The sequence below is a fragment of the Lupinus angustifolius genome, chromosome LG18 (assembly GCF_001865875.1).
Source record: "Lupinus angustifolius cultivar Tanjil chromosome LG18, LupAngTanjil_v1.0, whole genome shotgun sequence".
In the NCBI taxonomy this organism is placed as follows: Eukaryota; Viridiplantae; Streptophyta; class Magnoliopsida; order Fabales; family Fabaceae; genus Lupinus; species Lupinus angustifolius.
In genome coordinates this window covers 1,185,024-1,209,530 of record NC_032026.1, presented here as the reverse complement: position 1 = coordinate 1,209,530, position 24,507 = coordinate 1,185,024, and the positions used below count along the sequence as shown (strand labels likewise).

The following is a 24,507-nucleotide window of genomic DNA, read 5'->3' as shown; positions in this document are numbered from 1 at the left end:
CTGGTTGGATCAGTGGATCAATGGTTGGACCAGTTGACTCGATTTACATTAACAAATCTAAAAAAATTGTAATATTAGTTAACATTATTTAATAATCTATATTTCAAATTTAAAAAATTATTATATATAATTAAATAATCAAAAAAGAATATTCAAATGTCATAAATAAGTTGAAAACATCGTCAAACAATATATGTATTATGATTTAATTGCAACAAAAATGCACGTAAGTTTAAAATGTAATTAAACAACGAAAATTTTGTTATATCATAAGTTAACAAATGATAACTATAACTAAAAATAAGTTAAAAGTATTTGATTTTTTCATCTCAAAACGACATCATGTTAGTTGTTTTAAAAAAATATATATATTTTTGATTGACTCGATCGGTCTAACCATTCGAGTAACTGATTTTAGGCTGAATCAATATGAGTTTGATGCAAAACTAGATAGATGAAAGGCTTGGACCGGTCATATATTTAGTTCACGGTTGAACCAATCGGACCGGCCAGTTCGAGCCAAGTTTTATAACATTACTTTAAAATATATGTGATAAAAATGTTGTTGTAACACATAATCAATAACATAAATCATATATTCACCAACAAAAGAAATAGCATATCATATATTAAAATTTTCACTGTCATAATTTCTATTCTCAATTTTTTTTTAAAATAGCATATCATATATTAGATCTAAGAATGACAATGAGTAGTTTGGACCAACATGTAATACATATAACAACAGGTCGGATATAAGTCTACTATTTTGAATATATTGATAATTGAGGTTTGAAATCTTAAAGTTTATTATTGAAATGAGTGATTCTAGATAATAGGGATCTCAATAATGAGGTACTCAGACTCTCAAATCCTAAATTCCTATACACACATCAATAACCATATTTCCTTAATATATATATATATATATATATAATGAATGGTAAATCATAATATCATATGCTAATACACTTATTCCCTTAAAATGTTTTCATTGCCTAAATGACCATATAGAATTAAATCAAACAAATGTACACTTGCATAAATAATTCACAAATGTTTTCTTTAAATATATTTTTTTTAAATTTCTTAGTATCCATATATTCCTCACATAACTACTCATTCAAAAAAACATTAAAAAAATGAAATGAAGACTTTGAGAATGTTAGAAGTTGAAGTAGAAAAATACTAGGCCATAGAGTCATAAACACACTTAAAATAAAATAAAAAAAAGAAAATGTAATAATAAAATGAAGAAGAAGAAGAAAAAAAACAAAGTAAAAGGAAAGTCATCCATTTCAATTGATTTAATCTCTTCTTTGGTCTTTTGTCTTAACAACTCAATTTTCTCAATTTCCATTTTCATTTTTCTTAGATCTCTTCATTTTTTTCTCTTTCACCTTCAAATATCTTATCTTTATTGTAGTTAAATTAAATCCCTTTTTCACCGAGGTATGTTTCACTCTCTCTCTCTCTTATTCACCTTCTTTTTTTGTTCTACAGATTTTAGGGTTCCTTCAAATTTTCGTTTTTAATATTTCTTTGTAAGATCAATTAGGACTTGCCACTTGGTTAATATACTGTTGGGATTTGATTGAGAAGTTAGTTAGTTTGTGGACTGAGAATTTTTTTCATAATTATTTGTGGTAAAATTTTAATCATCCACTTTGTTTGTTTCATGTTGGTATTTAACTCTTTGGTGTTGTTTTTGCATGAATTTCACTGATTTTCGCATGTTTTTATGTAGCTAGTGGAGTTTATGGTATCTAATCACTGAGTTTTACTTTTTGGGTGATACTCTTAAGGTGATTTTGCTGGATTAATTTTTTCTTGTTCTATTGGAAAATGGTTATGTTCAAGAGAAGTCTTGATATACCTTGATTTTCATAATGAGATGCTCTTAAATCTGGTCTTTGAAGGTTTATTAGTGCAAGTTATTTTTAGAAAGTGTTATGTTTGTTTTGAACTTTTGATTGTTTCTCTCTCTCTCTCTCTCTTGCAAACAGCTTGTGTCATGCATTTAATTCACATTTTTGCATGAAATGATGATTCTGGATACTTGAAGTGGTTCATATCTTGTGATGTTGACCATATTTTGTGTGTGCTGTCACAAATCCAGAGATTTTATTTGGAAGCTCTGAAATTTCATTTTTTGGTGTACTTGTGCAATTGAATGCTGATATTTGAGTGGGGGAGGTTAACCAGATCATTTTCTGTGATTGATGTTTGTAAATTCATTTTGTGGGTTTCTTTTGGTTTAGGGTTTTATGGGTGGTTTAATTTACAATTTCTGATGCTGAAGATATAACGAGGCTTGAAAGGCTTTTCTCGTCTGTGTGAAGAATGTTGGACAGTACAGCAAAATTCCATGGAATGATAGACCTTAACGAACATAATAACTATTATGATATCTCTCAAGGTTTCTACCGTAAGCTCGGGGAGGGTACCAATATGTCAATTGATAGCGTTGGGAGCTTGCAAACAAGTAACGGTGGAGGATCTGTTGCAATGTCTGTTGATAATAGCAGTGTTGGGTCCAATGATTCCCATACCCGCATGTTGGACCACCAAGGGTTAAAAAGACGTGCCAATGATAACTACTCTGTTGTACACAGTGTCAATCATCGAGGAAGAGTCACACATGCTTTAAGTGGTGATGCTTTGGCTCAAGCTCTTATGGACAGTAGTTCTCCGACTGAGGGGCTTGACAATTTTCATGATTGGACAATTGATTTGAGGAAGCTTAATATGGGTGAGGCTTTTGCTCAAGGAGCTTTTGGGAAACTCTATAGGGGTACTTACAATAATGAAGATGTTGCTATCAAAATCTTGGAGAGGCCAGAAAATGATCCGTCAAAGGCTCAATTCATGGAACAACAGTTTCAGGCAGAGGTCATGATGCTGGCTACGCTAAAGCATCCTAACATAGTCCGTTTCATTGGTGCATGCCGTAAGCCAATGGTATGGTGCATTGTAACTGAGTATGCCAAAGGTGGTTCAGTTAGACAGTTTTTAATGAAGCGTCAAAACCGATCAGTTCCCCTCAAATTGGCAGTGAAACAAGCATTGGATGTTGCAAGAGGAATGACATATGTTCATGGCCTTGGATTGATACACAGGGACTTGAAATCTGATAATCTTTTGATTTTTGGTGACAAATCAATTAAAATTGCTGACTTTGGAGTTGCCCGGATTGAGGTGCAAACTGAAGGAATGACACCTGAGACTGGAACATACCGTTGGATGGCTCCGTAAGATTATTTAGTGTTCTGTGTTTTTTCATATTAGTTTTAATATGCATTCTAGCTTTGTGTTTTTGAAATTATGTCTAGTATAAATTCCTATATCATTTTAACCTTCTTTACAAAGACAGATGTTCACTGAACTAAAGATCGGTAAAATTTCTAATTTTCCTATAAAAATGGAAATACTTTTATTGTAGGGGTCAACATCATGTTCTCTTTATTAATTGTTGATCCTTTGTGATCCTGTACTGAAGTGGCTCATACTGTTGGAATGGGAATTGTGCTATTTCCTTGTCAGCTTATATTTTTCGTGTATAGATTTTTGTTTGCTCTAGACCTTATGTACAGTAAATCTTCTTCTTTTGTTTTATCATATTATTTTTAAACTAAATATTTGTTGCTGTACTATAACCGTGGCATAGATTTCTTTTAATCACATTCTCATGTCTCACTTGCCATCAATGGAGCTACTGTCGGAACAATTGTTTAAAAGTGCTGATCTTGTTTTTGGATCCTACTGATTGCTTGTATTCTTTTGACTTGTACACATCCTAGGTTGAGTGCTTATAAGGTTTTTTTTAATGATGGTGCCATCAATATTTTTCGCATTTATTGTCTGTTGTGTCCCCCTCTCCCACCCTACTTTCCTAACTTGGAAAATAGTAGATGTATTTTCATCCATGCTGGATAACAACCATACATTTGGTCATTAAAAAAATTTGGTTGGAATAATTTTTGAATCCCATGTGTGAAAAATGTACTTTTCATGTGTTTTCAGTCACTTAATATTTTCTGGATAGATGCGTTACAAACTGATGGCTAGCAGCTAACTCCAATCATGCTAAGATTTCAGTAATTGAGTTAGGGAATCCTGATTAGAAGATTGTTGTGCAAGCTTAGGATATTTATAGCTGTTAATGAACAATAAGTATTGGGTAACCTGAAGCTACGCTTAAAATCTACCGATCCAATAAAAAAAATTCCTAATTACTAATCTATGTCCACCGGAAATTTTTTGAATCAGAAAGGACATGTGACTGAAATGAGTAATGAGTTTTGGCTCCAGAAGTGTTTTTCCACAGCTTGGTTTTTAGAGAGTGGGCCTAAAGTTTTATGGATTGGTGTAAGAAGAAAACTTTTGTCTTGGGTAGTGTTTGGTTAAAGTTAGAGGGTGAGCTTGGCGCAACGGTAAGGTTGTTGCTTAGTGACCATGAGGTCATGAGTTCAAATCCTCGAAATAGTCTCTCCGCTTGCAGGGGTAAGGCTGCATACATCTACCATCTCCAGACCCCACTAAGTGGGAGGCTCATGCACTGAGCCATCCTTTTTTAGTGTTTGGTTAAAGTTAAGGAGAGTTTGGGGTTAAAAAAAATACCAACGACAACCAAGCCTTAGCCCCACTAGGTGGGGTTAACTACATGGATCCATTGATGCCATAATGTTCTATCATAAATCATGCCCATTGACAAAGCATTCATTCCTAAATTATTCCTAATCGTTTCGCCTATGTTTTTTCTTAGCCTCCCTTTGTCTCTAGCAATTGGACTAATATCTATTTGATATACTCTCCTTACTAGGGCTTCTAATGATCTCCTCCACCCTTGTCCAAACTGCCTAAGGCAAGGTTCTACCATTTTTTTGGATAGGAAAAAAGACCATCATGTTTTTTCCCTTTATCCAGCTGCTGGCCTATACTGCCCCCGAAAACAGCTTATGTTTCAACTCTTTAATCAAAAAGCTGATTTAATAGGGTGGAAATGTGAGATTCTTTATATTTTAACAATTATAAAATGGTCCTAGTGCATGAGGCTTCAACCAAGTGGAGTTTGAGAAGGGTATATGTATATAGACTTACCTCTACAAAGCATATAGCATGTTTCCAGCATAAACCCATGACCTATGGAGGTCACAAGGCAGTAACCTTCCCGTTGCGCTGATGCTCACCCTCAGATTTTCATAATTATGTCACAAATATGAGGGGGCAGAATTTTACTACTTTACCATTTCTATTAGCATTTTCAGATTATCTCAGGAAGTTAGTAGAGCTGTGAAATTAGAAAAAATCATTTTACAAATAAATTATTGGTTACCAATTGTATTCATTTTGTTATTTTTTGTTTAACTTCATTATCTATGTAACTGAACCAAAATGCTGAAATTGTTGAAAATTTTCCCTGATTGAATGCATGGTCAATAAAAAGAAAGTTACAAAGTTTTGATACCGTGCACTCCTTTTTCTTGGGCAAAGGAGAAAGTATTAATTAAAGGAGTCAAATATTTATCAGCTATTGAATATGAGTCTTATTTGCTCTATTCTTTTTTTTTTTTGCTTGCTGATCACTGTCTAACACTCTAACAGACTTGATTAGCACAATTTCACTCAAATCATCCATCTGTGATGCAATGGATGTACAGACCTTTAACGTTGCTGCTTTGTGGCCTAATGGTTACGGGTTCTAGTCATGGAAATCAACCCTCCATTTATGGGCATATCATTATGGTTGTGTGATACTCAATGGTGGGAGCCTCAAGCATTGGGCTGCCCTTTTCAATATATAGCAATATATTCATGCCCATGGCAAAAACTTCAGTTTACAGCATACAAATTACAAAATCATTTTCATATGCTTATCATGTTTTAGATACTATCTTGTCTTGATGGGTAACAATTGTCGCATGACAATATGTCTGGTTTCTGTACTATAGATGCTTGATATGTCATCGTGTTTTGCAAACCATCGTTTTGTTTTTTGGGTTTGGAATAGGTCCCAGTAATATTATTTTTTTAGTTTCTATTTTTGTAATTTAATAAAGGCCCATTATGTGTACTGGTAATATTTGACTATGGGTATCCTGTTGCATATCTGTATATTTATATGCATATATGATATTGTGTTCTAGATACTATCTTGTCTTGATGGGTAACTCATGTTGCATGATGATGTTAAATATCTGGACCTTTGTATTTTAATAGAGGTTCAAAATTGATTGCACATACGTAGTATGCACTGGTAACAGTTGTTGCATGATGAGGTCAAATATCCACTGTTGTAGACGTTAAATTGTCGCCTTGTGTCTTTAACCACTGATTGTTTTTTGGTTTGGCATTGTTTCTGGTAAAAAATTTTGGTTTGGACCTTTATATTTTAATATAGATTTGGTATGATTGCATGTCTGTTATACATGCTTGTAATATTTGATGACATGGTTTTTAAGATTTTTTCGAAGTACTTGGGATTAAGGCTTGTGTTTATTGTTGTTTTTAAGAGGTTGTTCTGACATGGCATATATTCAATGCAAAACAAATTAAGGAAACTTGCCTGTACTTGTTGTCAAGGATGTTGAACACTAAAGATTAATATGAACAAAAATATGATTTTATTGAAGGGCTAAAATTTAAGGGATTTAGATGTAGGAATGATACAAACTTGGAGCTGATTTGATGTTTTGCCGAAGGACTATGAAAAAAGAAAAACATGGTCGGTTTAGGAGAAGGGTGGTGAATAAAATTTATGATTAAATGTGGCTTGTAGGATTGTTTTATGGCCTCTTTCTGGTTTTAACTGTTTCATATACTTTTTATCTGAAATCATTTTAATGTGATACTTAAACGTGTTGCCTACTGATCTGGTGCAGGGAGATGATCCAGCATAGGCCCTACACTCAAAAAGTGGATGTATATAGCTTTGGGATTGTTCTATGGGAACTCATCACCGGAATGCTTCCATTTCAGAACATGACAGCAGTACAGGCAGCATTCGCCGTTGTCAACAAAAATGTTCGCCCAGTCGTACCGAATGATTGCTTGCCTATTCTCCGTGAGATCATGACAAGATGCTGGGATCCCAACCCTGATGTTAGGCCACCATTTACTGATATTGTAGGAATGCTAGAGCGTGCGGAGACCGAGATCTTGACAACAGTTCGGAAGGCTCGTTTCAGGTGTTGCATCACTCAACCAATGACTGCTGACTAATCCTGTTAAACAAATGAAAAAAAGAAGTCATAAAAACAAACTGCAAAATTTAGGGGGATGAGACTCCGTTTGTAGTGGATGATTATATAATAGTTTTGTGTATGTCTGTTCACTTTTATTTTTCAGGAGAAAAGGAATGAAAATCTTATCTGGATACCTTTTACTTATTTATTTGGTTTTTGTTGATGTCTATTCTGAATTACTGAAGAGGAGATTGTCTATGTAATACATGCATGCGCTACAGTTATGTATAGCTTCTTAAAGCCAAGATGGAATGTGTTCATGGACTAAAACTTTTGCTGTATATTTTTTTTACTACCACAGCTAAAACTTTTGCTTTGTCTAGAAACATGTTTCTGGAAGTGATTATTTCATAAACATGTTTTCAGAAATGTTGCAAAGTTACTTCATTGAAGAACCACTTCTAGAGACATGTTTCCAGAAAAAGGAGGGTGGTAGCAAAAAAAGCTTCCAACATACTTCTAGAAAATGTTCATAGTGATGCATATTTTGATTTCAGCCCTAAAGAAAAGAAAAATCTTAAATATTGGGTATTATTAGGAAGAATTATGGTAGTTGATTTATCAGTGGTTACTTCAAGCTGTTCTACTGTTCACTGTAGTACATACATGTGACTAATTTAGTTTTTTTATAATTTATAATAGAGTATTATGATGTCGTTCAATCCATGTAGTTGATCTTATCCGATAATGTTTTGGTTACTAGTTTTAGTCAACAAAGGGGTGGATTTGGAAAATTCCAAAAATGAAAGTTATATTCTGCAGTAATTCTAGTTTTTTTGATTGAATTACAGATTTTATATTTTTGTTTTACCCTCTTTTTAGGTAATTTATTTATTATGGTATAGTTGTGACTTACTTTAAAATCAACATTGTTAACCACTAGGTAGAAGTTAAATTTGTTAGATATTCTTTTTGTCCCTTGAAATTCCTCCAACTAGTTTCCTTGGATAATATATGTTTGTATCTCCTAATTTTTCTTAGTCTGATGCAGTGCCCATTTTTTCTATGTTAAATTGACAGTATAATCTCTGTTTTGTAATTTTTTGTTCATTTTGTGATACATGAAACATTCATGTAGAATTCAATTAAAACCCATACATTCACAATATACTTTTTTATTCAAATATTAATTAAATGATTTGAGAACAATACTTAATTATAATTTATAATCAAGATAAAACCATAGTATTTTCTTATTTGACTAGTAATATTAACATTAGTTTATTGTTAATGAACTAATAAAATCCTTAACTTTAAAAAAGAAAAGAATGAAAGAGTAATAATATTAGATAATAATTTCTGAGGTGTTAATAAATGCATTTTAATGATGGAATAAAAATAAGAACATGACAAGATAGAAATGTAAGGTAAGTAAAGCAAACATCTAATTTCATTTTAATTTCTAAGAGGAAAAGAAAAACAAAAAGATCCAAGTATAACAGAACAAAATTGTATTGAGAATTCAGAACAGCATCTATTTAGTTTTTATCAGGTGTAGCTTGTCCAGTCCAGTAAGTTTTGTCTGCAACAAGAATCTTCTCTGGGTTAAAAGGTCCACTTTCATGATCTATTATCTTGCTGTTCCATTTCATTGCTTCAGTAATGCTTTTAATCTTCAGAAGAAGTTCTACTGGTTCTCTGAATATAGCACTACCTTCTGGCCTCAAAATTCTGTCCATCTCCAACAGTATAAGAGTAATGTTGCACCTTCAACATACAAAGAAATCATGCCATCAGAAAACATGTAATATGACACTATACCAAGGTTTTAAATTACACTAGCCTTTGCAATCACATCATGTTAGCAATTGCAGCCAAGTTTTCTCGCTTTCTCGTAAGCTTGGCGCAACAAGAAGGTTATTGCTTAGTGACCACATTGTCACGAGTTCAAATCCTACAAACAGTCCTTTTGCTTGCGGAAGTAAGGCTGCATACATCTATCCTTCTAAACCCGAACATCGTGTATTAGACTGTCTTTTTTTGTCCGCAATTGCAGTAAATAACAGATACAATAAAGAGGTAGATAATGTTATTTTTACATACCTATCCTGATATATGTTAAATACACCACCAGCATGTATGAGATCATAGGTTCTTGGATAAGTTGAGAAAGCTTCACACCAATCATGATATGTTCCAATAAAACCACGTTCATAAATTGCACCTAGAGTATCATGGTCTGAATTTGGAGAAACAACATTCATAACCCACACTGGATACTTTAACAACGCTGCTGCAAATCCACCGAGGTGAGCATTCATGTCCATTACATTCCTATATTTCCCTTGTTGAAGAGGAAGAACATGTTTGTAATGTGCTACTCTGTCCCTCCAAAGGTCATTGTCCTTTTGAAAGATCTCTGGAGTTATGGTTGGTATTGAACCACTACTGATTCTTGGAGGGGTGGCAAATGCGCGGCTAGGCCATTTTTCGAGTGCTCCTCCAGCTACTTGATCTGAACTGCTAACTTCTGGTAATGGTGTTATGCACTTTTCCATATCTGTGTACCTTTTCAATGCAATGAAACAGAGAAAATGTTATGCAACTACCAAATTTTAATGATCTGAAGTAACCTACTAATAGTGGAAAGGAAAATACCACTCTCAACATTTCCTAATGTGTAAAAATACTAAGGTAGGACAAAGTGTAATTAGATGATAAAAGTTGTGTAGAAATCAAGTGATGTGTGTGTAAATGGGATAATATTTGTTGTGTATCTCTCATACCTTACTCATATGATTGGTTAAGAAACTATTAAGTGATTTGTTTTCCCTATCCTTCTATAAAAACCTTAATTGTCCATTTGCTAGTTAGATTTTGGAGGTGAAATAGAAGGTTTCAGAGCCATCTTAAAAGTGTATTTTACAGCTCTGAAGTCTTCATTTCGTCTTCCTTCACCTCTGAAACCGAACTCGCAAACAAGCCCTGAGAAAAGTGAGGTAAAGAATTACCAAGCCATGTCATGATTGTCTGATTGGCATATATGTGGTGTTTTAATGACCCTTCTACTTTGTATACATTCCTTGTGATTCAAAGGCTTTTGCCATATTGCAAGGTCACCTTTCTCAATAACTTTCTTCCAACAAATACTCTTAGCTACTTCTTCTATTTCATCTTGCTCTTGCTTTAAATCTTCTTCAGTCCTTTCCCATCCTCTCCAATATGTCTTCCATCTAATTGGTGGCCCAGAAAGAATCCAATAACCACCTGGCTTCAACACTCTATCCACCTCAATCAAATACATTCCATCTGATAGGATCAAATTTCAGAACTTAGTCACTAGTAAAACTCTAAGAATACTTAATAAACCAATTTTATGCTTAGTTTTTCATTATTTCAAAATATTTTGTTTGAAGTTGTAAGATGGTGAGTTTAGCGCAACAGCAAGGTTGTTGTTTAATGATCACGAGGTTACAGGTTCAAATCCTGGAAATAGTCTCTCCGCTTGAAGGAGTAAGGTTACGTATATCCATCCTCCCCAGACTCGATTAAGTGGGAGCTTGGAAGCCTTTTTTTGTTTACTTTTGTTGGAAGTTTCTGACTTGTATAGTTGTATAGTAAAAACAATAGTGGAGCATGAAGTGTAAGAAATATGAATACCCAATTTTCCCCAAGGTATGAGGCAGCGAGAACAATGAGCCATATCAAATGCCCTTGCTGGGTATGGAATCCTCTGAGAACCCATGATGCCAATCATAGCTGGAACTCCTCTCTCCAATGCAAACTGGACTTGAGCTTCATGTGTATCTCTTGGTGCAAATGACATTGCTATGATGTCCCTTTTCAATAGGTAAGCACCCCAACTTGCTACCTTTACAATGAAATCCAAATTTAGCAAAAACTTTGTTAGCAACAATGTGTTGGTTTAGTTCTGTGAGGCCCTACTCAGATCGACCAAAAGGTCAAAAGTTCGAGTTGAGTTAGGGTTTGTTTGCGAGTTGAGTTTTATCGAGGAAGATCGAGAAGGAAAGGGTTTTGGAGCCATCTCACCAATGTATTTAATGACTCCTAATGTTTCTTTTCCCCTCCAAAATTCAACTCACAAACAGACTCTAAGCGGTTAATATGACTAATATTTACAAATTTAGTGACTAGAATAATAGTTTCTTAAATTCAGCTACTACTAATGTAACTAGTCCTTATGACTTGAGAGGCTAACATTCTAGTTTAGTCCTATAATATAAGTTCCAAACACAAGGTTACAATAGATAGATAGATAGATAGATACAAATTGGTGTAGACAAAAAAACATGAATAGAGTATAGATTAACTTACACCACATCCTGTATCAATTGCAGTTCTGATATTACCACTCTTGAGTGGAATAAGTTCATTAATATCATCAATATATGCATCAGCTCCTCTAGGAAACATGGTACCTCCACCAGGAAATCTGAACTTATCACCTTCAACTTGAATCCAATTTTGTATAGCTTTCTCAATACTAAGTTCCTTATGTGGAATATTATCATACCATGCATAATCTCTACTTTGAGGCCATTTAAAAGGTGTCTTATACTTTGGTGGAGCTGGTATTAAACAATATATAAGTTCATCCTTTGTAGGACAATGTCTCTCTCTATATTTCAACATGTTCCTATCAAATCTTCTTCCTCTAACTTGATCTTGGCATGGTGTATATTCACTAAATTTCATGTCACATGGTGGAAAATCTTGCATGGCACTAGGGTTATTTATTTCAATATGATGGTGACTTGAAAAGTCTAGAGTTGAAGGAGATGATAGAGTTTCTGATGAAGAAGATTGGCTTGTTGATGCAACATCACAACCAACTTTTGAATATGTATCAGATTGGTTATTGCTTGTGTATGGTGCATTCTTCCATGAACCCATTATATATGATAAAATACATAACCCACTAACACCAAATATCCAAGTTAATCTATTTCTCTTTGAATCAAACTGATTATAATGTTTTGGAGATCCATCCTTGCCCATTTTCTTTTTTCTTTGGAGCTCTGAACAAAATTTCATAAAAGATATTAATATTAACATTAGTGTCACTTCACATAACCAACAAGACGTTAGTATAGTAATATAAAATCATGTTATATCCAGATACCTAGAATCACCAAAAGGTTAAGGATTCAATTCCTAGAACAGGTAGTCACGCACTCCAAAAATGATTAGATTACAAAACCTTAAACAGTGAAAAAAAAAGTGACTTTTTTTTATGTTGTTGTCTATACACAGAAAAGTTTTTCTAACCGATAATCGAACATTAATCCATTTTGAGAAAGAGGTATTATCGAATTAGTATAATCTCTACTAATAAAACTTTTTTCTTACACATGATAGAATCATGCTTAAGAACTTCAACAACTATCTACCTAGTTGGTCTTGTTGATAAGTGGTCATTATATTGAATTTTACTTTATTTAAGAAAAGTATATAACCTAAAGTTAAAGAAGAAAAAGGTAAGGAGTGTTAGATTCTAGATATATTGATAGTTCCTCTTTTAGAGTTTTCATTGCTTATATATCTTCCTTCAAATAATTGGGTTTCTATTACTTTTCTATTTGCATTATCCACACATGAGAATCATAGATAAAAAAAAGCAAAGAGTGAACACTAAAAATGACAACAAACAATGAAAAAGAAAGTGAAATCTCCTTAACTTACCAGGAGGTGGTAACTACTAAGTGAAGTAGAAGAATGTGATCAAGAACAAAAAAGGGTTACAAAATAAGTAGATAAAAAAATAGAAAGTGTGTGGTTTATTTGTTTCTAGATTTTGCATCTTTTTTTGTCCCTAACTTTTAGTTCATCCATACATACATGAAGGAAGTTGTAGCCTAAGTTGGATTTAGTCAAAAATAAAAACTATTTGTATAGATGGCAGAGAATGATAAATAATAGGAGATTTCATAGCCTCAAATTAATACTTTCTCCCATTCTAAAATGATGCAAGTAGTTTGTTTCTTAATGGTGTCACATTGCATGTACCCAACATAATAGATTATCACATAATAATACGAAAATAATCAAGTTTTCGATTGAAATAATATTTTTTCAATTAATCATCTGAAGCGGTATACTTTTTAGTACATAAGATGTAGTCCATTCAATGTCAACAATAGGTCAAAAAAAATAAAAATGTGAATGGAATAAACTCTTATCTTATGTGGTGTTTAATGTTTATTATATTCTATTGGCCCACTAAAAAATTGGAAATATAGTTATGATGTTTCACCATTATAAAACTTAATAGTTTGTCTTGAAATAAAAATATGAAACATTTAGTTTTTTCAAAACTGGTAAAACATTGGTAAAAATTTATGTGTGTTCAAGGTTTATTTTCAATGGGCTTTGACTAAAATAAATACCGTTGGATTTGGTTGATTGAAATATCAAATTCTATTTAGATCAATCTAAAATTTTATTTGTGGTTGCAATTGGTTCAATTTTTTATTTTTAGTTTAAAATAAAATTTAATAATATGAGTCAATGACTCCATATAATAAGCTCGCTAGAGTCTTTGTCAAATAACTCGAGGTTCATAAAGTTGTGAGTTTAAATCCTGATCCTAACTATAAACATAAGAACCTCGATGGTAGATAATAAGTTATAATTGTTGAAGGAATTGTGCGACCTATAATATCTTTGGTGAACTTTTGAGACCCAACTCACCCCACCAAATATATGATGAACCCCACACATAAAGCATATAAAAAATATGATGAATTATCTAGTGTTAAATGACTTAAATCTCAACAAATTCCAATTAAATTTTGTTACATCAATTCACACCCTAGTTTTTTACTATCCAATCATAAAATTTATTTTATGGTTCAAAATCAATAGTAATTTAGGCAGAATTCAATTTTCAAATTCATTTTCCAAAATAAATTAGATAGATAAAGAGAGTTACATGAGTTAATTTGATTTAGTTAGTTGTTTTGACATGTTGTGTATAAAAGTTGCCTAGTTAGTCGTTAACCACTTCAACTCATCCTATGATAAGGTGAATTGGGATTTGTATAATAGTATACAAAATTTCTAAGTTGTGAGATTATTACTGTCCCGAATGGACCCAAGTGATTCAACTTACATGAATCATATATTTCATTATGGACTGTGGGCAATGTTGTTTGAACTAGACCGAACAATCTGACAAGTCCAACATTCGACATTTAACTTGCAATGGCTTTGTACAAGTCAGAAAACTGCCCACTTAGTCGGTCAACATTAAACAACTACAAACCTGGTCAAACCACTTTAAGCTGGTTTAAATCGGATGGTTGGACTAGTGATTATGCTCATTAGAAAAACAAAAAAAGAGGAACAAATGTGTTAAATCAATTGTGAAACTCATTTTCACCATTATCCATCAATAACTTAGAATTCAAATGTATATTTTAATTATATATTATATATGAGGAAGCCTGATATAATCGAATGGTCTAACCAATTAAAACTTATACGAGACCTCTTCCAATTTGATATTTAATTCGAGAATCATTACATTACTTGTGAGTATATGTTTGTTGTAGGGGTGAACATGGGCCGGGTTAAAGCTTGTCCTTACCCGGCCCCAAAATATTGGTCAGGTTATTTTTTTGAACTCGAACCTAGACCCGAAGTTAACCCGACCCAGCCCTAGACCTGATTAAATATAATGCATACTCGTTTTAGATAAAGACTTCTCAGTATTATTTATTATTATGAATGTAATTTGATATATAAAATAATATATGTATATATTATTATTAATCTTGTATATATTATAAAAAAATTAAAGAATAAAAATGATACTTTCGACCAAAAGGGTATCATTACTCTATATACATTTGAGTAGAAACATATACAAACATGATGAGCGAGATCCCTACCCGACCCTAAATATTGACTGGGCCTATTTTTGGAACTCGAACCCGACCCTAGACCTAACCCTATTCGGATCATGCTGGGTGAGCGGGCAAGGCTGGGTCCTGCTCAACCCTAGTATGTTGGGTGATCATTTGGCATAAAAAATTACTAGTTTTTCGTTCCAAAAAGTATTATATCCTTAATTAATGGTTGATAAATGTTCAAGACTTATGTGTTGCGTACAAAGATGGGTACTTTAATGAGTTTCTGGACAAAGTAAATACGTATTTTTAGCAATTACCAATTTAGTCCTTCAAAAAAAACCTAAAATGGTCGCTAAAATTTTTAAACGTGGGTCAAATTAGTCATTTTTAGCATGTTTTACATTACTTGATATGGACTAATTTGACTCACATTTGAGATTTTTGGAGACCATTTTAGGTCTTTTTTTCTTTTGAAGGACTAAACTAATAAGATCGAAAAACATAAAAGACTAAAATGAGTATTTACTCAAAATATTTTGGTATTCCCAGCTTTAAACTATTCAAATCAGATTGGAAAACGCAGCCCTTTGGCATGTGGTCACTCACTTGATAGCTCTATATTTCCCTAGGTTCAAAGTTCATTCCTCTTTATACATCAAAATACAAAATATCCTGACTGACTAAACCAAATCCGCACACTCCTATCCGATAACGTCTACAATATCAACAACCAAACCTTTTTCATATTAAACAATGCCATAACACTCTATCGTAAATATGAATTAAGACAAATTGTTTACATCAGAATCCTTTTTTTTTACGCTTTCGGCTTTTGCCTATAGTTTTCTTGCTATCCTTCATCTGATTTACTCTAAACATTAGCCTGTCTATGGAAAACCAAAGTATGACAAATATAGTCCGAACAAGAACAATTAATCAAACCAAATTAACATTTATGTTTAACATAATGTCAAATACACATGAGGAAATGCAGTGGTCTCATATTTCATAAAACAAGGAAGAAAAGCTCGGATGATTAACCCATGCTCTTACAACTTCCTCTCCAAGAATCTTTCACAATCTAAAAATGTATCTTTCTGGCACAGCCCAGATCATAGGAAAACTCATAACTATCTATACCATTTTCACTTTCATTCTAACCATAGAAGATCAAACAGTAACTTCTATACCATTTTCACTTTTTCAGTAACAACCTAAGCAAGGAAAGATATTTGGAACATTAAAGGGATTAGTGACATCAAATTGGTCCACAAATAATGATTTTTTTCTGTGAAAACAATTTCCACCTGGAAATTGTAAGTCTGAACTAATCATTTCGAGGTGCATGCTCCGCTCCCAACAAGTGTCACTCGAATAGAACCATTAACATTTAGATCTATCTACCGATCTAATGAGGCCTTAAAGGCTTACACTACTAGATCAACATCTTGTTGATAATTCTGGACTACTTTGATGTCAACAAATTAGCATATAATTATATTTGTTCATGAGCAAATTAAGCCCTATTTGTTTAGGCCTCACCGCTTCAAAAATATTGATAATCCATAAGCACTTTTAGCAGAAACCTTTTGTGAAGAGGAATTTCAGCTTTTCTTTTTGTAAAAGAAAGACCAAACAAATATATGAATGTCAAAGCGATTTGTATATTAAAAATTAAAGCTTTTTTTCAGAATAAAAAACCCATTATTGTAATCTATGAAGAACCATTAACCTTAACCTTAAGCGATTTTTGTGCTTAATTGATCTGTATATGAAAATCATTTGAAAACCAAAATAGGCGTCTAATATGAGAAGAACCATTAGCCTTAAACATTCATCATAATTACAAAAACCCAATATCCAATGCATTAAAAAGCATGAATCACAATCACAATCCAAAGAAAACAACTACAAATTATTGCAATAACAGAATCCTTGATTCTTCTACATCATATTAAAACCAAAACCCATGATAGATAAAGATTCTATCATATCAAACGGGGCTTAGAAGCTGAGAAATTTGGGGTTTTGGATCGGAATTCATACCAACAATGATAACAAGAGGGATGAAACCGTAATGAGTAATAACCTTCGCTTTTCTCAAAGCCCAAGTGCTCCATTCCTTCACACTTTCAGAAATTGTTCGATCCTCTTTTCCCTTTGATCCCTTTGAGTTCTTCCCTTTCGCCTTCAGAGAAATTCTTGATGCCATTGCTTCGAAATTTTCTCTCTCCTTCGTGGTGATGGAAAACCCTAATTATGGGTTATATGGTGTTGTTGGTTTGATGTAAAACGACAATGAGACTGCGTCGTTTAACCTTTGAAAAAAGTACAAATCCAAGCCCAATAAAAACTTACATATTAGACCCGAAGTTTTTTGTTTTAGGTTTTGATATTTTCAAAATATGGTAATTAAATAAGATGGTATTATTTGTGATCCTAAATAATTTATATTAGTCGATAATATCATATAAAGATATTTGAAAATATATCTAAATGCTCAAGAATTGTGTAGATTAATTGTAGATATTTGAAGAGGACTTATACACCTAAGAAATCTAAATTGATTTAGATATTGATATTTATGTACATTCAAATATAAATTGTGATGGATTTAATATGTATATACTAACAATGTAAGTGTTTTTTACATTGTTAGTCAATCATCCACCATTCATATGTTAACTACCATTGATTCTCATACAAAAGTAATACAAATCAACGGTAGATGATGTGCCGATAGTGTAAAAACTTTACACTGACGGCACATAGATTTTAAACTAAATTGTTTTTAGATTGTAGAGAGTAGAAACTCATATCAATATGCATATTCTCTAACCTTCTCATATAGAACTACATAAACATTCATTCTTATTTGAGGAGATTGTATAAAACTAAAGTTACTTCTATCAAAAAAAATTGTGAGTGAACGCTAAAAATTATAAATATTTAGCGGTGAAATTATGGATATAATTGATTTCAGATTGAATCGTGAAACCGATGAACTTGAACTAAATCAAACCAAAAATGTTATTTAATTCATTTAATTTTATAAGAAAATATTTGTAATCGGTACGATTGACAATTCCATAGTGTACATAATTGCAAGAACACAACTAAACTCGTGAAATCAATGAAAATTTAACAATTAGGTGGTATTTGATACAAAGTAGCATGATCCACTATGTCGTAAATTCATATAGTCAAAAGGTATCTAAAAATGTTTTATAACATTTGAGTAAAGACAAGACTTTAGAGGAAAGATAACACAATGAAAAAACCTAGAGATATATGACAAAATTTAACATATTTGATTTAAAAATGAATCAATAAATTAAATCGAACCAAAGCACTCATGACTAGTTCAATTCGATTCTGGCCATGAAAATCTACATAAAGAAAGCATCCAGTATTGTTCTATTCTTGAACTATACAAAAAACGCCATCCTAATTGGACTATTAAATCATAATGAAAATGATATATAAATATTGTAATAAAAAATATGTAGATATATACGACATTTGAAGATAAATGTATTTATATTTTTTAGTGTTATTGTTTATGACTAAATTTTAATTAGAATTAAATTTTTAGTATGTTATTAAGATTTTATTAATTGTATCTACATACATACATCTTTACACAAGTCTTTTTCTTGAAAAATACCCAAGTCTGGTGTGGGTGCCCTATTGAATAGGGATGACATCTTTTATCCAAAGAGTGTGTTACTTCATGTGCCATAACTTCTGATCGGATAAAATACTTAATTATTAAATTTTTAACTTAAATATATTTTTACATCAATCACGAATAAGGGATACTTTTTAGTACTAGTACAAAACATGTGATTTCTCCTTATTGCTATCAAAGGTGGGTCCATTCTTCATACTGCCAGAATGTTGGTCAAAAACTTTCTTATTAGAACTAGTAAGTTACCGTGCATCTATATGGGATGATAATTTTTTACTACATGGTTAAGAACACATATAGTATTATATTATTAAAAATATATATGTTACCCATGCATTCGTATGATTAAGAACACATATTGTTACATGTACATTCGTGATGTTAAGTACATATATTACTCATATATTCGCATGGTTAAAAACACTCATGTTATCCGTACATTCATAATATTACTAAGAACACACATGTTAACTGTGCATTTACATTATTAAAAACACACATATTACTCGCATATTCACGTTGATAAAAAGACATATATTACTTGTATATTCACATAGTTAAAATAAATATATTATTTGTACATTCTCATTGTCTCCAATATATTTAATAACATTAATATGACTGTATTACATGTACTGACTAAATATTTGTATATAGTAATTCATTTGTGTTATTTTTTCTGAATAGATAATGATCATTAAATATGTTAAATATGAATGATAAATGACTAAGTGATAATATATAAAATTCATAATCTTATGTTCAGACAAAGCTTTGTTATTTCCACAAACAAAGTTTGAGGAGTTTTCTTACGTAAGAATCCAAAGGGATAGAAGAGAAAGAGAAAAGAGGAGACATAGACACACAAAAAACCAGAAAAATAAAGGTTCAGATTCTATGACAATCTTTTTTTCATGTTATATTTTGCAATTTGCATGCTATAAAATGAATTTCTCATTTTACCAGATTCAATTATTCTTGCACTTGTTTACATATCAATTCTCATTTTTTTGTTTCTCTTTAGGATTTGTGTTTCTTTTCATTTTTTGTTTCTGGTTTTTTCCCTCCAAATAAAGCTGCATTTTTTATGTGTTTTATGAGCTAGCTCAGAAATATAAGGATACCCCAATTGCTATTTTTTATTTATTTGAATATAGATTTTACATAAACAAAAGGGTACCTAATCTGTTTCCGGAATTTGAACTCATGATCGCTTACGGTTCCTTGTGGTGGCTGGTCAATATTTTCCTTCAATATGTGAAGCTGAAGCATGATTTTCTTGTTTTGAGTTTTTTCCCTAGTTATGTTTGTATGAATTAAGGTTGAAAACAATGGAATATGTATATAATTTTGGAGAGAATAAAATGCATTTAATTCCCCTTTGCTATGATATTTGATTTCAGGTCTGTGCCTCCTCATATATAATAGCATTAGGAATTTAGCTTCTGAGATAAAAGTTTACAAAATAAGAAAAGTACCATATGGATTATGAAAATAACAATTGGATTTGGGAGAGGGTATACTATTACCCCTATGTGTTTGGTTGTTTTATGGTCACAGCAGCATTGCTAGGCTTATCAACCAGCTTCTTCGGCGGGATTGGTGTTCATCTGCCGTTGCCATGCTCCTTGTCTAATTTTGGGATTTTCCACAAGAAGAAATCCGGCAAGAGGCGAGTTCGGGTTTACATGGATGGTTGTTTTGATTTGATGCATTATGGTCATGCCAATGCACTCAGACAAGCGAAAGCTCTTGGAGATGAATTGGTTGTTGGCCTTGTTAGTGATGAGGAGATCTTGGCAAATAAAGGTCCACCTGTTTTGTCCATGGAGGAGAGGTATAAATGTTTGTGTTTGTGTTTTTAATTTTCGATATAAATGCATCGAACATTTTAGAGTCTTGTACCCTGTGAGATGCTTCACTTTCTTCTTTAAGCCTTTGATTTTTTTTCTCTTAGCTGAAACTACTATTCAGTTTAAGTGTAAGAATAGAAGTTACATAACATGATTTTTTTTCGATTTGTAGAGTTATATGAGTGAAACTTACAGAATCATGTAATTGATTCCAGAAAGTAAGATTGTAGTCTTATTAATTGTAAATCATGTATAGCCTTATGAGAGCCTCGTGCATTGGGCCGCCCTTTTTCTGGTGGTAATTTTTAAAGCTGCATTAAAAGTTCTTAATTGAAAACGTCGTTTATCTTTCAGGCTGGCCCTCGTCAGTGGATTGAAGTGGGTAGATGAGGTCATAACTGAGGCTCCATATGCAATTACCGAGGAATTCTTGAATCGTCTTTTTCATGAATACAAAATTGACTATGTCATACACGGAGATGATCCTTGCCTGCTTCCGGATGGAACAGATGCTTATGCTGCAGCCAAGAGAGCCGGCCGTTACAAGCAAATTAAGCGTACAGAAGGAGTTTCCAGTACAGATATCGTAGGTACTAAGTTTCATTATTTATATCAGAGGAAAGCCATAAGTTTTGTGAACCGTGACTACATCTTTTGCGTCGTTGATGGAATATTTTCTTGTTCTAAGTGTTTTGCCGAGAAGAATCGAATGACCGGAAAATAGCTTTTGTAATGTGTGTCTGTATATATGCAGTTAGGCTTCATTTAATCATTGTGAGGCTAATCGTATGTATCTGTTCTAACTATGCTTCAATGCAGGAAGAATAATGACTTCTTTACGAGATCCGAAAGTTTGTGAAGACCATAATGGTACTGACGAGAAACCTCAAGCAGAGAACCGGTCAAAAAGTTCTCACATATCCCAATTCCTACCAACTTCCCGACGCATTGTCCAGTTTTCAGATGGCAAGGTATTACAGTTGCTTGCACGGTCGACTCTTTCAAAGAAATACTGTATATTTTGTTCATAACTCTACAAACCAATTAATGAGTTTCTTTAGGTGAATGTTTAGTTTGATACATTTCTGTTGTTTCTTTTAGAGGTATGCTAAAAAGCATCAATATATATTAATAACTATATGGATTTAATTAATGCAACAAATATTGATTTCATATTTATGTCACAATAAGTTGTTTCAAGTTAAAAATGGGCAGAGGAAATTGGTTGTTTTTATCATAGTTTGAGGAACTATTTCATATGATAATCCATTGTTATCTCATCCTATTTTAGGCACCCGGACCGAATGCTCGTGTTGTGTACATAGATGGGGCATTTGATCTCTTCCATGCCGGGCATGTTGAGGTACACATAAGTTTCATATAAGGTGTAATTTGTTATACTCTTAGTCAAATGCTAAAGTTCATGATCCAAGAGGCACCATTTGAACTAAATTTGTTGTATTTTATCCATTACTCAATGTTCTTTCAGATACTTAAGAGGGCTAGGGAGCTTGGAGATTTTCTTCTAATCGGTATCCACTCAGACAAGACAGTAAGGTGTGTAATATTTGTTTAAATCGTGCGAAGTTGACTTTAGGGGCGTAGTCTATATATTCGTGTGAACCATGAATATGAAACTAACAACTTCCCTGCAGTGAACATCGAGGGAATCGGTATCCAATCATGCATCTGCACGAGCGTAGCCTTAGTGTGCTTGCTTGTCGTCATGTTGATGAAGTCATTATTGGCGCACCTTGGCAAATTACAAAGGACATGGTATGCATCCAATTCTAGATTTGCTGGATTTCATTAAAGTATCTGTTACATTTTATTCGAGTTTTTCTCGGTGTGTGCCTCATATTAACTACTTTTCTTATCATGAGGTTTATTATTTGGAATCAAACAGATCACAACTTTCAATATCTCCGCGGTTGTACACGGGACAGTTGCTGAGAAGTCGTTACATGTAAGTTTGCTCGTCGCAATTGTTTTATCCACCTCGAATACAATATCATTTCCCTTTTCGGCCTATCGGTGAAGAAGTTATCTTGTGCAGAGTGAAAGTGATCCATATGAGGTTCCAATAAGCATGGGAATATTCCACTTGCTTCAAAGCCCTAAAGATATTACTACCACTTCAGTAGCACAAAGGATAATGGCTAATCATGAAGCTTACATGGTAATTTCTATATCACATTTATTTCTTTTTTCCTTTCCTTTTCGGCTTTCGGAATATCCAACCTTCAGAATTTCTATTTGTATTCTAATGTATGTGACCAACATCAAATTTGCCTAAGCTTATCTTTCAGTTTCAGAGGTGACATAGTTGCGTCCTCATCGATTTTTTTCGTCTAATGCAGAAACGCAATGCTAAGAAGACTCTTAGTGAGCAGCGATACTATGAAGAGAAAATATATGTCTCTGGAGAATAGCATATCTACATTGTCAGTATATATATATTAAATTCGTTATAGTATTGATGCAGCTTAGTTAGCGAATGTTCTTCGAGTTTAGCTCGGTGGCGAAGATGTTGCATATAGAAGGAATATATACATACTTTATGGATGAAGAAGAGTAGAGGTAATGACATTGAAGAGCACTGTAATGAAATCAAGCAAGCCAAATGCTGGTAATTGAATTGTGGATTATGCAAAGAAAATAATAATTTGAGGAAGGAACTAATCATTTTCGAAGTTCGTGATTATCTCTTCTAATAAGTCATGTGTCGTTCCCAAGAATCGAACTCTCAACCTTGAGGATCCAGTGGAGCTTTACACCACTAGACCAATGCCTTGTTGGTGTCTTAATTTAATTTGTAAACATTAAAAACTTTATTGATTAAACATTCCACTAAAAAATTAAATATCTGATTCTATATGTTCTTTAAATTTCTTTATGTACCTTGTAATTAATATAATCTTTTTAGGGTTCTCATTCATGCCAACATTAATTTGTGACAGTTTTTATTAGTCATTTGATTTTTAGATGAATTTTTTACATGTTTGGGAAATAAAAGAAAACAAACAAGTGAGCAAAAGTTAGGTTAAGGAATTATAGTTGTATATGTAACATGACCTGACATCTTTAATAATTTAAACAAGCATATTCACAACAAAATATGTTCTTGTCGCCGCTACCACTATAATAATATATTCTCTTACAAAATTAAATGTAGGTCAATTTCATAACCGATAACGGGCAGGGGAAGGTATTTGCATATCGGAAGGAAACTAAACTACCATATTCCAATGGGTTGCCATCATTGACAAAGCAATCATCTTAGCTAAGGGCTTGAACACTTTGTGATTGATGAGGAATGTAGAATTGTTATTAGTATTAAGGATCAAAATAATAATTCTTATTAATATTAAGGATAAAAATAATAATTCTTCTATGCAAAAAGAAAATAAGATGATTCAGAAATTATTTAAAAGGAAACAAATGATGTTAGTGAGAATATCACTTACAATCTAAATTATAAAACAGGAAATAATCATTCTATGGAGATTTTACAACATAATTTTATATTGAAATCACTAGCTATCGTAGATTCTTGCAATCTCCTAATAACACAAATAACTAGCAAATATTATTTTAAGGATTGAATACTTTTTTTATAAAAATCTTAAACTTCAATCTTTTTTTATAAAAATTAGTTCCACCATATAAAATATTTTCATTGGGAGAGTGATATTCACAATTCAAATTAATAGATTTGGTTCTTCCTTTAATATATACTCAACAATAGAGATTATTTTCATTTTATAATTTAAAATTTTGTGGGATGGGGTGTTGAGAAGGATTCATTGTATCTTACAAATAATATATAATAAAGAATAAATTATACAAGAAATTATTTGTTTTCTTTATATTTGTAAATTATTTGTCAATATAGAATGAAAGTG

The 24,507-nt window shown here is 32.4% G+C and overlaps 3 protein-coding genes across 5 annotated transcripts; 2 read left to right on the top strand and 1 right to left on the bottom strand.

Moving 5' to 3' along the window:
• LOC109333200 (serine/threonine-protein kinase HT1-like) lies at positions 1,291-7,766 on the top strand. 2 transcript variants are annotated; one of them, XM_019568539.1, is made up of 3 exons: positions 1,291-1,452; positions 2,262-3,251; positions 6,882-7,766. In XM_019568539.1, exons 2-3 carry the CDS (start codon positions 2,344-2,346, stop codon positions 7,219-7,221), a joined length of 1,248 nt encoding a protein of 415 aa, XP_019424084.1. In that variant the 5' UTR covers positions 1,291-1,452; positions 2,262-2,343; the 3' UTR covers positions 7,222-7,766. The 2 variants fall into 2 exon arrangements, with proteins under 2 accessions (XP_019424084.1, XP_019424083.1); XM_019568538.1 differs by lacking the exon at positions 1,291-1,452 and having other exon boundaries at positions 2,002-3,251.
• On the bottom strand, positions 8,574-13,019 carry LOC109332097 (probable methyltransferase PMT18). Its single transcript, XM_019566919.1, has 6 exons — positions 12,888-13,019; positions 11,520-12,223; positions 10,845-11,055; positions 10,196-10,493; positions 9,288-9,752; positions 8,574-8,951 (listed from the first exon to the last, which is right to left on the bottom strand). The coding sequence occupies exons 2-6, from the start codon at positions 12,201-12,203 to the stop codon at positions 8,723-8,725; spliced, it is 1,887 nt and encodes a 628-aa protein (XP_019422464.1). The 5' UTR covers positions 12,204-12,223; positions 12,888-13,019; the 3' UTR covers positions 8,574-8,722.
• LOC109333049 (ethanolamine-phosphate cytidylyltransferase-like) lies at positions 19,524-23,431 on the top strand. Of its 2 annotated transcripts, XM_019568289.1 has the most exons (10): positions 19,524-19,635; positions 20,153-20,586; positions 20,957-21,192; positions 21,422-21,573; positions 21,894-21,965; positions 22,092-22,159; positions 22,258-22,378; positions 22,509-22,568; positions 22,659-22,781; positions 22,963-23,431. In XM_019568289.1, the coding sequence occupies exons 2-10, from the start codon at positions 20,231-20,233 to the stop codon at positions 23,032-23,034; spliced, it is 1,260 nt and encodes a 419-aa protein (XP_019423834.1). In that variant the 5' UTR covers positions 19,524-19,635; positions 20,153-20,230; the 3' UTR covers positions 23,035-23,431. The 2 variants fall into 2 exon arrangements, with proteins under 2 accessions (XP_019423834.1, XP_019423835.1); XM_019568290.1 differs by lacking the exon at positions 19,524-19,635 and having other exon boundaries at positions 20,011-20,586.

What these genes read in the sequence shown, in the direction of transcription:
- LOC109333200 (XM_019568539.1), top strand. Translation starts at nt 2,344, where the DNA reads ATGTTGGACAGTACAGCAAAATTCCATGGAATGATAGACCTTAACGAA. An exon ending in ACATACCGTTGGATGGCTCC is followed by an intron (nt 3,252 to 6,881) that starts GTAAGATTATTT and finishes GATCTGGTGCAG; the next exon opens with GGAGATGATCCAGCATAGGC.
- LOC109332097 (XM_019566919.1), bottom strand. Translation starts at nt 12,203, where the DNA reads ATGGGCAAGGATGGATCTCCAAAACATTATAATCAGTTTGATTCAAAG. An exon ending in CAATTGATACAGGATGTGGT is followed by an intron (nt 11,056 to 11,519) that starts GTAAGTTAATCT and finishes TTCATTGTAAAG; the next exon opens with GTAGCAAGTTGGGGTGCTTA. An exon ending in TTTAACATATATCAGGATAG is followed by an intron (nt 8,952 to 9,287) that starts GTATGTAAAAAT and finishes TGTATGTTGAAG; the next exon opens with GTGCAACATTACTCTTATAC.
- LOC109333049 (XM_019568289.1), top strand. Translation starts at nt 20,231, where the DNA reads ATGGATTATGAAAATAACAATTGGATTTGGGAGAGGGTATACTATTAC. An exon ending in TCCAGTTTTCAGATGGCAAG is followed by an intron (nt 21,574 to 21,893) that starts GTATTACAGTTG and finishes ATCCTATTTTAG; the next exon opens with GCACCCGGACCGAATGCTCG. An exon ending in CTAATCATGAAGCTTACATG is followed by an intron (nt 22,782 to 22,962) that starts GTAATTTCTATA and finishes CGTCTAATGCAG; the next exon opens with AAACGCAATGCTAAGAAGAC.